Here is a 12,959-nt window from a genome sequence, read left to right as displayed (position 1 = left end):
AAAAGACATAGAGACACCAGAACAGAAGAGGAGAGAGAGAAGAGGAGAGAGAGAGGCAAGGAGGGAGAAAGGGAGAGAGAGAGAGAGAGAGAGAGAGAGAGAGAGAGAGAGAGAGAGAGAGAGAGGAGAGCTGGAAGGCAAAAGAGCATAAAAAAGAGAGAGCAAAAAAGAGCGTAAGTGGGCAGGGGTCTGACTTTTAAAGGGGTCCTTTACAACTGCCAGCAGACTAGTACTCATGGAACTCTGGGCTGACCAGAGTACTGCCTGAGTGTATTCTGCAGGTGACAGGGGCAGGCCAACGCAATGCCTGAATCCTTACAGTTACTAATTCATCAAGTCCCTAGTGGTGTCTAAACCTTGTGAGAACAATGAGCTAGTCCTATGAGACTGCCAGTCTCTTTTCCCTAGGGTCACCTGTCTGACCTTCAGGATGAGCTTTGTGTTTCCCTTCCTCTGATGGGGACCCACGTGCTGTCCCCTCCTTTGTTACTGCCTGTTCTGCTTACCTCCAGATTCAAGCTCATTACCTACTTAGGGTTCTTGTGCTCCCCGCATCTTTCTCTTTGGAATAGAGTCTATCCTTTGTTATCCTCCTGACTCCTCTTGTTCGCTACATACACAGAGGCAGCTTATAATTGCCATCCTGCTTCGGAAGTCTGCCTTGTAAACTTTCATTAAAAGCTGGTATGACATGTCAGGTAATAAGGGGCTGGTTATGCCTTAGAAAATGGTTGATGGTAACGTCACCAGTGCTTATTAACATTTCCTGTAGCTGTGAGCGCCACAGGCTTCAGTTTCCTGCCTGGTTATCTTAAAGTTTCCTGAAGGATTTCTTCCGTGGAGACTGTAGCTCACAGCTCCTTCGGTTATAATGCACAAATTAAACTAGAACTCTGCTGTGGTAGTTGTAAGGCGTTAGGAGAGAGAAGCCCCCTCAAATTTGTATGATGAAATCCCTGATTTTACTGGACCCAACTCCCTAGGTATCCACCTTCACACATGTTTAGGAAATACTCTTTTGTTCTTTAATAAGACAAAAAAAGTAAACTATAGAGGCTAGTTTTAATTAACTGTCACTTTCCCCCAACACAATTATGCTTAGTTAATATGGCTTATGATGAAGGGGAGACTTTATAGAGAATTCTCTAGGTATATTTCAAAATTGTTACTTTTCCCTTGAGCATACTTCATCATGGATTTTCCACTGCCCTGCCCAAACTAAAAGTGAACATTTGGTGAGGATCCTGATGTACAACCCACAAAAATTAAGGAACAACTGAGGAGTGTGACACACTGTCTTAATTTGGGTTCCTATTGCTGTGAAGAGACCCTATGACCAAGGCAACTCTTAAAGAGAACAATTAATTGGGGTGGCTTGCTTACAGTTTCAGAAGTTCATGGCTGTGTGCAGGCAGATGTGGTGCTGGAGCTGAGAGTCCTACATCTTATAGACAACAGGAAGTTGACTGAGACATTGGGAGATATCCTAAGCATAGGAAACCTCAAAGCCTGCCCCAACAGTAACACACTTCCTCCAACAAGGCCACACCCACTCCAGCAAAGCCACACCTCCTAATAGTGCTACTGCCTATGAGATTATGGGGGCCAATTACATTCAAACTACCACACAAACCCACTAAAATTACTACCCAGCAGACAGGTACTCAGTATGGATATATTTGAACTAAGAAATACCCTCAACCAAATGGGTCTAATTGTCATTCTTAAAGATCACCTGGAATGTTCACCAAGACAGACCACATTTTAGAGCCACTTTGAATGAAAGTAAAATCAGTAACAAAAATATCTGAAAAATTTCCAAATACATAGAAATTAAATACGTTTCTAAATAATTCATTTACCAAAGAAAATTATTCAAGGAAAATTAAAAATATTTGCAAACCCAAAGAAAAAAATTATAAATTAGCAGAATTTTGGAATGCAGCAAAATCATTAGAGAAATCCACAAAAAATAAGTCACATAAATAAAATGTACAAAAGTCAGTAACCTGAGCTTCCTTCTACTTTAGAATCCAAAGAAGAGTAATTAAAGCCAACATCAGATAGAAACATAAAATAAAAAATTAAAACAGAAATCAATGAAATTAAAAACAAAATTACTACAGAAAATCAGCAAATCTAAAAGCTAATTCATTGAAACAAACCTTTAGACAGAAATGAAAAAAGGATAATTACTACAGTCACCATGTATCGTGGTTAAATAAGGATCAGGATAAACAAATAGGCCGAATAGATGTTTATTCAAGGAGAAATAACTTACAACCTAGACAGATGAACACCAGGAAATTTTGCCCGATCCTCTCCTGTCCGAGTCACGCCAGCAAGAGAGCTTTTTCCGGCTCTCCCTCCCATTTCCTTCCACAGGTCACTTCCGCATGGCTCCACCCCCCCAATGGGCGTGGTCAGTGCCACAGAAGGACTATCTCACTACAACCATGGATATTAATTTTTTCTCATTAATTTTTAAAGGAACTTTGCAAGTATATCTAAGCACACAATCTGATCATTGAAATTCCCTGAAAAACACAAATAGCAAAAGTCCACAAGAACAATTAATTTGACTGAGCCTATACCTATTAAACAAATTTAATTTAAAAAATTAACACTGTGAACATAAATATCCAGGACTAGAAGGAAATGCTAATCAAACATAAGGAGAAATTACTTAAATAGAACAGAGGAAAGGGTGTAAGTCATTCTGTTTGTAGGATTCTACAAACAGAAATACCCTAAAATTAAAACTAGACAAAAGCAAAACATTTATGAAATAAACATATGAAAAGGCAAAAATGTCTATAGATTGGAAAATACAATAACAAAGTTAAAAATAGAAATCAATGAAATAGTCAGTTATAGGGGCATGCACTTTTGATCCCAGAACTCAGGAGGTAGAGGTAGATAGATCTCTATGAGTTTGAGGACAGCCTGGTCTACATAGTGAGTTTTAGGACAGCCAGGACTGTGTAGAGAGACACTGTTTCAAAAACCAAAAAGAAAAATCAGTGAAATAGAAGAAAATCAATTAATAGATAAATTGAAATAACCAAAACTTATAGGATTTTGAAAGTAGTAAGAGTTTATTTATACAGCTATTGTTAGGCTGATTATGAAAGAAAAGAAGAAAGATTCCAGCTATTCATCAACACAGAATTATTATCTAGCATGTATAAAGAATTCAAACTATTAAAAGAAATGAGCTTAGTTACATTTCTGGCTGGTGAGATGAGATAACCTAACAAAAGCAAATAAGAGAAAATGGGTTTACTGAGGCTCACAGTTTGAGGGCACAGTCCATGGTGAGGAAGTCACCGTAGTAAGAGCTTGGGGTTGCTGGTCCCATTGCATCTGCAATCAAGAAGCAGAGAGAGAGAACTGAGTTGTGGTGATGTACACCTTTAATCCCAACACTCAGGAGGCAGAGACTGGTGGGAATCCTTGCATTGGAGGCAAGCCTGGTCTACACAGATAAACCTACAGCCAGGGCTACACAGAGAAACTCTATCTCAGGAAAGAAAAGAGAGGGAGGGGGAGGAGCAGAGGGGGAGGAGCAGAGAGAGAGAGAGATGTATGTATTATGTTAATTAGTTTGTCCAGGACTACAACCCATGAAATGGTATGACCCACATTTAGGGAGGGTCTTCCCATTGCAATTAACCTAATTTACAAACTTCACACAGATGTGCCCAGACGTTCACTTCCATAGTGGTTCTAAAACTTCTGAAGTAGACAATAGATTAATTTTATAAAAGTTCTGGTGGCTCAACTGAAATCTTCCGTATTACTCCAAGAAACTAGTTCTATACAGCCCTGTCTGTCCTGAGACTCTCTGTAGACCATGCTGGCTTCAAACTCACAGAGACCTGCCTGCCTTCACCTTCCAAGAGCTGGGATTAAAGGTATTCACTACCACATCTGGCTTGTTACTATTTTAACGGTTTCTTTTACAAGGAAAAAGCTTCATTCCTTCCTTTCTTCTTAAATGTAGGTTTCCTTAACTGTCAGGAAGCTGGTTATGGCTTTCTTCCACCTTTTTCAATCTCCAGGTTCATCAACATAAAAGTATTGGCTATGGATATTATTCTTGTTTTAATTCTATTTATTTATGTTTCATGTGAGTGCTATGCAAGTACACCTGCACACCAGAAGAGGGCATTAGATCCTATTATAATGGTTGTGATTGCTGGGAATTGAACGCAAGACCTCTGGAAGAGCAGGCAGTGCTCTTAGCCGCTGAGCCATCTCTCCAGCCCCAATGATATTATTCTTATTGTTGTTGTGTATTTCTATTGGCTTCTTTTAAGTTTCCATTTCTCTGAGGAAATACTTGGCCATTCATCCCCCTTATCTGTTGCAGCCTCTATGAAATTCATAATAATTGCTTTAATGGGATGTCTCCTAATTCTACACCCAGCACATCACTACAGGCTAAAAGGTTCCGTTTTATGACAGTTTTGTACAGACTATGTTGTAGGACGAAACATAATTCTGGATTTTTCCCAGGGGAAGTATAAGCCTTCTGCCCAATCCGTGAGTGGAGGTGGGGGTTGACCATTCAGACCCTTCCTGGGACAGTGCCCTGCTCAGGCTACTCTTCAGCATTCACTGTGCTCATTCTGCCTGCGAATGCCCCAACCCCAACTCCCGGCTCTGTCTCTACTTCTCTACTTTTTAATTGTTATTTCTTTTAAATTTCACTCTTTTGTCTGTTTTTAATTTTGCCTTTGACTTTTTTCAAGACAGGGCTTCTCTGTGTAGCCCTGTCTCTTCTGGAACTCACTTTGTAGACCAGGATGGCCTCAAACTCAAGAGATCTGCCTGCCTCTGCCTCCTGAGTGCTGGAATTAAGTCTACTTTTAAACTCATCACACTTTGAAACATGAAACTAGGTGTCTGGGAAACACAATAAGAACAATCCTATCTGGAAACCGTGTCAGAATTGAGCTTGAGAAAGTGTCCCTCTTGATGGGCAGAGGACCTCGGGACCTCTGAGAACTCATGAGACCAAACACACATCTCTGACCACAGAGGGACTATGGAGTACAAAACGGCTTACTTGAACATAAAAACGAAGGACATTGGTGCCATCTGCAAGACTGTGACACTTCTCATTCCTCACCCAGTATCCCCAGTACTCAAGAAAAAAGTTTTGTGCACAGCACTCCCCAGATTATTATTATGCAGGAGACACGAAAGTAAAATTAAGAGTTGAAATATTCCATTGGGGACACCACTGTTCTTTGCTCCCTGGTGAGATCTTGTCATCTTATAAGAGACATTAAAATTACCGACCTGCAGAGAAATCAGCTAGAGACACTATTTACTTACATGCTAGTTCTTGGAAGCACTAAATCTCTCCATACCCATCTGGGTAGGTGCTTCCTTATTCCATAACCATAGAATCCACTGGTGACTAGATCAGTCCTAAGCAGGCATTGGAAGGAACTGGATTTCCAGGTGAGGTGTTGGTAGCCTCTGATTACACACCTACTTCTCACCATCCTTCTCAGCCAAGATGCTAAATGAGGGAGATTTCTTTTTAGGATATAGAGTTTTTTAGTTGAGACTTAGAAAAATAACTTTGTACCCTAAGAAGCAATTCTAAGAATCCATTTATCTTTCAAATAGTATAACTACATCAGTACTCAAGTACCATTGGTTATTTTCTATTGACTTTACACATTGCTTATCCTGTACAGCATTGGAGAGGAGGTAAGTTTTAACTCAGGCTGATTAAACACTTTCTATTTTACATCTTTGATCTGCATAAATAAAATAAAGTTATGATTAGATGATTGGCATGTGTGAGTTCTAAGTTGAATTTTTTTAAATAATAATATTACACACTGTAAATTTATGGAAGTGAAATTTGTAATGAAAACATTGCCTCCTTCAACATAGCCTCATAAATCCTGAAAAATATCTACCAGTATGTCCTTGGGGAAACTGTCCAAACTTCACATTCATGAAATACAAATTAAGGGTATTAGTTCATAAATGTGTGTCTTATCAGTTAGGAAGTGTCGCACAAGAGTACAGAGAATGCACGTTTCCATTATATATTTTTAAAACAAATACTTGTGTTTGTTTCCTTTTCCTGGCTCCAAAACCCCTGGTAATGTAATTTCCAAGAGCTTGGAAAATAGAATATTTGTGACCATCAATCCTAGCTCTCTGTGTGACTCATTGAAGCAATACTCCTGCCCATTTCTCTGCTAGGAGGTATTCCCCAAAATTCATTTTGTCTAGAGGAGACTGTGGGGAAGTTGAAGCCAACTCTACCCTGTTCTTTTAAATTTGGGTTTTACCCCTCATTTATACCACTGGAGAAATTTATCATAAACATATTTATTTGGCCATTACTAAGGGACAGGAATATGGTAAGAAAGGGAAGTGAAATCTGTTTTGGCAAGAAAGCTGTCTTAACTCTTGTCTCACTGTGGAGCTGATCAGGGAGCCACCCTCCTGCAGGACTATTTGTGTGATCCAGTAATGACAGCTTGGTATCTGAGACAGAGGGTCTCTGAGGTGTCCTGTTTCTTTACTTTAAGGAATACTTCCTATTCTACTGGCTTTTTCTCAACAGGGTTGTGAAAGCAGTGAGATTCTATTAAGCTTTCTGTCTAGCTGCAGGTGCGAGTCCTGAGCTCTGCTTTCTAATCTTGCTGTTTTATGAAAACAATCCATAATTTTCATTGTTTCCCACGGATAGCTGCCAGGCGTTAGCCCAAATATTCTCCAGGCTTTTGTTTGTCGTATTCCTGTAACTTGTTTAATGCCACTCGCACAAACACTGACGTCTGGGGTGTGATGCTCTTCTCTTCCCTGGGGTGCCAGCCTTTTCTTCCCGTGTTCTTCGTAGTTTCCCAGCTGGAATTGTGCCCCATGGTAAAAGATGCTGCCCAGATTAGCCTCGGCTTAAACTCACCTACATGAAGCAGGACCAGTGTTGTGTCCTGGAACCTTGGGTCCATTTTGACGTTGTAGATGGTAATGAGGACAAAGTTGGTGAAGTTGAGCTGTAGAACAATGGCAAACCAAAGTGTGTTCTTCCATGTGTGTAACATTGGTCTTACTGGCATCTGCTGATGCATTTTCTCTTCCCTACACTCCCTACTTCTTCCCCTGGTTATTGGTCTGAGTACAATGACCTGAACATTCACTACTATTTGGGGAACCATTTGATGATGCCACATGTCACAGGATTGCCCATCAATTCCATAATGGCAAACACAGAATCATAACTGTTTTTCTCCCTCTGAAGGTATTGCTGATGTCACTACCAGCTCAGATTTCTCTCTAGTATTTCTTTATGTTTTCTTTCCTTAATTGTCTATGTAGGCTTTCCTTCCTCATTCTCAGGGTAACTTAACTGATGTGCCCAGTTTCCAGAGTCTGTGCTATGAGGGCGTTGGATCTCCTGTAACTGAAGTTACAGTGAGTGCTAGCAGCTGTCTAGATGCTAGGAATCAAACCGGTGCTCCGGAAAAGCAGCCAGTGCGTTTGACTGCTGAGCCGCCTCTTCAGCCACCCAAAGGCAATGTTCATGCTTGGTACGTAAGGTGCGGCAGATGTCTCTATAGCCATGGCTCCTGCAAGCCATGTTTGAGGAGGATCTCCCAGAATATTCTGCAGATGCCAGAGTGCTTCTGTTCTGCCTTGATCTTCTAAAGTAAGCTAAGTGAGGCAGATGTGAGTACAGGGCGGGAGGCATGGTGAAAGAGAAGATATTAACAGGATACTTTTTAGCCTGTGTTCCTAAAGGTTCACGTCCTCCAGAACCTACTTGCTACTAAATAATGTACTAGAAAAAATAGTGATGTATCTTATTTTTAATACATATAAATGTTAAGCGCACACATATAACAATGGTGTTGTGTGTCCTTCAGAAAATTTGGATAATTAGGGTTATATTTTCTTTTGTCTCTTCTCATGCTTTAGAGGTGCACATATAGGTGGGTGCTTCTAAATGTGCCAAATTATGTCTTAATAGAAAGCTGTCACCTTCCACTCACAACAGGGTTGGCACACATAAGAACTCAGAGACTATGACATCCTCCAGGCTTACACAGATGTAAGCCAAATGGGGTCCTGGCTCTGAGAGGGGGAAGTAGACATGAGCTCCCATCCCTAACCACACTTAAGGGCGGGCCCTATGTCCAGTGGTAAATGGCCAACACAAAACAAACTCAATGGTAGTTTTGTAGATTTGTTTATTTATCTCATATTGCTTTGTTTGGGCATTTTTTTTTCTTACTGGTCTGCCATTTTTATGGGTTTTTAGTTTTATGTGTGTGTTGCTTCTTCTGCTTTTTCTTTTATTCTGTCTTTTTATCATCATCATCATCATTATTTGTCTATTTGTTTTCTAAATAAAGACAGAAAGAAGTTGTAGAGTTGGGTGGGTAGGGAGGTAGGGACCACCTGGGTGGAGATGTGGGAGGGGAAATTGTACTCAGAATATATTGTATGCAAAAATTATTTTCAATAAAAAACTAAACTGAGAATCCAATTGCAGAGAGGGAGAAATGATGAGCAAAGGGGTCAAGACCAGGCTAGAGAAACCCACAGAAACAGCTGATCTGAACAAGGGAGAGCTCAGGGACTCCAGTCTGACAGCTGGGAAACCAGCATAGGACTGACCCAGACCCCCCTGAATGAGTGTTAATTAGGAGGTCTAGGAAATCTATGGGGCCTCTGATAATGGATCATTATTTATCCCTAGTTACAAATGGAACTTTGGGAGCCCATCCCACGTAGAGGGATACTCTCTCAGCCTAGACACATGGGGGCCCTGCTGCAAATGATGTGACAGACTTTGAAGGTCCCCCATGGAAGGTCTTACTCTCTGGAAAGCATAAAGGGGATGGGGTGGGGGTTGGGGAGCACAGGGGAGGAGGGAAGGGTGAGGGAACTGGGATTGATGTGTGAAACAAGCTTATTTCAAATTTAAATAAAAAAATATTATAAAAAAGTGAAAAAAAATTTAAAAACTAAACTAAAAAAACCTTGGAGCTGCTGCAGACCCCACCCCGCAATAATGGATGGCACAAGAGGTGTTTATCAGCCACCTAACATCCTTTAGCTCACTAACACTCATCATTCTTGGGTCACTCTTAGCAAGAGCCCACCTTGGACCCAAAAGGAAACTCCTCCTCCTCCTCCACCCCTCCCTTCCTGCCCTGTAAACCCCTGGCTTATGGGTAGGTGGCTGACTATGATTCTTTTGCAGGTTTCCCGCCTCCCAAATAAATAAAACTTTTCTCTAACAAAAAAATAAGAACCTTGGAGAGCTGGCCCGTCAGTAAGAGCACATACTGCTCTTGCAGAGGACCTACATTCTATTCCTAATGCCCAATCAGGAGTTCACAAACCCCATCTCCAGTACTGACCTTCCTCTGGCCTCGTCAGACATCTGCACTCACAGGCACTCACTCACTCACACACACACACACACACACACACACACACACACACACACAATTTAAAATCTGGACTCTTTATTAAAAAAACTACATGGTCTAAAAAGTAAAGAAGTAATTTATCCTTACACCTTAATTTAATTCTAATTCTACCAGCCATATGGATTCCACATACCTGCAGAGAAACACATTGGCCTATATTTCTACTAGTTAGTAACAATTTCATTCAAATGAACTAGTCATCCTAGCATGATGGTTTACAAAGCATGTGAGATCTGTACTCCTCTTTGAGAAGTTAAAGAGAAAAAGTCTAAAATTTTATCAAAGGCTATTCTAAGGTTTCAATAACTTCATATCTTCTATCTTTTAACAGAGACTGAGTTGATCAACCATTAAAAGAACTGTATTAAATATCCTAAGTTACATGTGTGAGGAGCTGCATAATAGTAAAAAGCAGTTATTTCTTTTTTATAGACATCATTATATACCAGACACACTTTCATGCTTGGTATGTATTATTCATCTTTTTCTCATATGAGATCTCTACTACCTAGATTACAATTGTGCATATTTTAGGACTGGACCTTGGAGTTATAGACTGCATAAGATCACAGTATAGCAGCTCATAGACGTACATTCAAACTGTGAAATCATAGTTCATATGTACCAGCATTCCCTGTGTCAATGTATCAAGATTATTCTGGTGATGAATCAGCTAAAAGAAAGACAATGCAGAAGTAATGTACCTATGTATTTATCTGATCCACTAATACACTGCTTGAAAGAGTCTAAGATCTATTTCTTCACAACTTCCTTGTTTAAGTCTACCAAAAATATGTAACTTACTATATACTAACAATCAAGAAGATGCAGGTCCAGGGGCTGAGGGTGTATCTCAGATGGTAGAGCGCTTGCCTCACATGCACAGTGCCCTGGGTTAGATCCCAGGCACCACACAAACTGGGTATATATACCTATAATCCTAGCACTGGGTGGTGGGAGGCAGGAGGATTAGAAATTCAAAGTCACCTGTAGCTACATAGTGTCTTCAAAGCCAGCCTGTGCTACATGAAACCCTGTCTCAGAAAGAAGGGAAAGGAGGAGGAAGAGGAAGGTTAAAATCTATTAAAACATTGCTCTTGCCCCTGGGGGGGGTGCTAATGAAGAAATACTTGCTCTATGTGGCAATTTTTATTGTATAAGAAAATGTATGTACTGTGGGTATTAGCCTTGGGAAACAGAATCCAGCTGTGACTAGAAAGTGATGGGAGAAAAAAGAAAAGGGATAGTTTCTGAAGAACATGAGGAGACAGGACAGGGTGCACTGTGATTGATGCATACATTTCCAACTTGGCAATAGTGTTGGTTGAGACTGATGAAGACAGTAATAGGTAATAAATGATTTCTCTTGCTTTACTTTCAGATATGTCCTATGTGTTTCTTTCCCCCATAAGATGAACAGAAACAACCCACTGTATAATAACAATGGCATAAGAAATGCCTTTTTTTCTGAGATTACCTTTGGGATCTTGGCCAATACCATCCTCCTGCTTTTCCTCCTGATGACACTCTTCCGGGAGCACAGGCACAAGTCTGCCAACTTGATAACTGGTCTCTTGGCTCTAAGCCACATAGTGATGCTGTTGACCACAGCCTTCATGGCCACAGACATTTTGGGGTCCCAGAGTTTTTGGGATGACTTCACGTGTAGATCAGTTATTTCCTTGTACAGGCTGATGAGGAGCATCTCCATTTGTGCTACATGTCACCTGAGCATCCTCCAGGCTGTCATCCTCAGCCCCAGAAGTTCCTGCTTGTCCAAGTTCAAACACAAATCCCTACATCACAACTCGTGCTGCTTTCTTTCCTTGTGGACCTTTTATATGTCCATTAGTGGTAACATGGACTCCATTGTTGCCAACCCCAATGTGACTTCAGGCATTCTTATACTGATCACTAAATCCTGTTCTCTCTGGCTTTTTAGCGACTTCATCAGATACTTACCTTGTATACTGGCCGTCTTCCGGGATGCTGTTCTTGTAGGGCTCATGGTGCTTTCAAGTGTGTACGTGGTGGCTGTCTTGTGCAGGCATAAGAGGCAGTCACAGTACCTTCACAGTGCCAGCATTTCCCCCAGAGCATCTCCGGAGCAGAGAGCCATCCGTAGTGTCCTGGTGCTATTGAGTTTCTTTGTGGTCATGTACTGTTTGGACAGCATTGCCTTCTCCTTGAGAAGTATGTGGGATAATGACCCAACTCACCATTGTGTCCAGATGTTTGTGTCTAGTGGTTATGCCACACTCAGTCCTTTGGTGTTCATTAGCACTGAACAACGTATAATTAACTTTCTAAAGACCATGCAGGATGAGCAATAAATGTTTGATTATTCTGTTGTGAACAAACTTCCTAAGCATGAACTAGCATATTGGCTCCAGTGTAATCAATCATGGCACACCATACATGATCTCTGTGTTAAATAAAAATATAGACATAGAAACATTTCTCAGTGGTAGTGTACGCCTTTGATCCCAGCACTCCAGAGACAGAAGCAGGAGGATCTCTGTGAGTTCAAAGCCAGCCTGGTCTACAAAGTGAGTTTCAGAACAGCCAGGGCTGTAACACAGACAAACCCTGTCTTGAAAAACAAAAACAAAGTCACAGTCCACCATTCAAGCTTATGCCACTCTGAAATAACACAAGTTAATAATTTTGGTTGTGGTCAGAAGGAAGACTCAATCATTACAGCATAGATTAGCTTACATATTGTATGTGAGACTTTACAACACTTTTTAATACATCATTAGGCATGGTGTATTATACAACCTTCATACATCATATCACTAAGTATGTAAATTATTATTGTCATGAATCACCATGCTATATACACTGTGATCTACAGATGTAATGAAAATCTTATAAAAATAGATGGCTTTTTTTTTTTTTTACAGAAATATGTTTGAAAATCCTAAAATCCATCTAAAAGACATCCATTTTCTTTGAGGGTGTCCTGCTTAGAGCAGGTGTGGTTACCCTGACAGTGTTAGGAGAGAGATCATCTATAACCTTAGCACTTGAGGGGTGGAGTCAGAAAGACCAGGTATTCCAGGCCATATTTAGAAACATAGTGAGTTCAAGGCCAACCTAGGCTACATGAGACCCTGTCAATGAAGAAGGATGAGGGAGAGGAGGAATTATTAGTCAATGAAGGCTCTTCCTTTGTGATTCAAACTCAGATTTTATACATCAAGAAGATACTCATCAGATGTCAGGGCCTTTGTCTTGGAATTGCCACAATCCAAAAATAATGATAAAATACATTTCTACTCTTTATTAACTATCCAGTCTTTGATCTTTATGGATAAAAATCCAAATGGACTAAGACAGGCCTTCAATAGGCAAAGCAATCTTAAGACAGAACAAAGCTATAAGCATTAAACGTCCTTGTTTCAAGTATATCACAACTGGTATATCAAGTATATCATAACTGGGACGTTATGATTTTGAAATAAACACACTAAC

The 12,959-nt window shown here is 40.4% G+C and overlaps 1 protein-coding gene across 1 annotated transcript; it reads left to right on the top strand.

Annotated features, from left to right (window-relative positions):
* The first annotated feature begins 10,894 nt into the window (after positions 1–10,894).
* On the top strand, positions 10,895–11,815 carry LOC127223258 (vomeronasal type-1 receptor 94). Its single transcript, XM_051185744.1, has one exon. It carries the CDS (start codon positions 10,895–10,897, stop codon positions 11,813–11,815), a length of 921 nt encoding a protein of 306 aa, XP_051041701.1.
* Positions 11,816–12,959: the final 1,144 nt, after the last annotated feature.

This window comes from Phodopus roborovskii, unplaced genomic scaffold (genome assembly GCF_943737965.1).
Source record: "Phodopus roborovskii unplaced genomic scaffold, PHOROB, whole genome shotgun sequence".
Lineage (NCBI taxonomy): Eukaryota > Metazoa > Chordata > Mammalia > Rodentia > Cricetidae > Phodopus > Phodopus roborovskii.
This window is presented reverse-complemented; position numbering and strand designations above follow the sequence as displayed.

Coding starts and splice junctions, on each gene's coding strand:
- LOC127223258 (XM_051185744.1), top strand. CDS start 10,895: ATGAACAGAAACAACCCACTGTATAATAACAATGGCATAAGAAATGCC.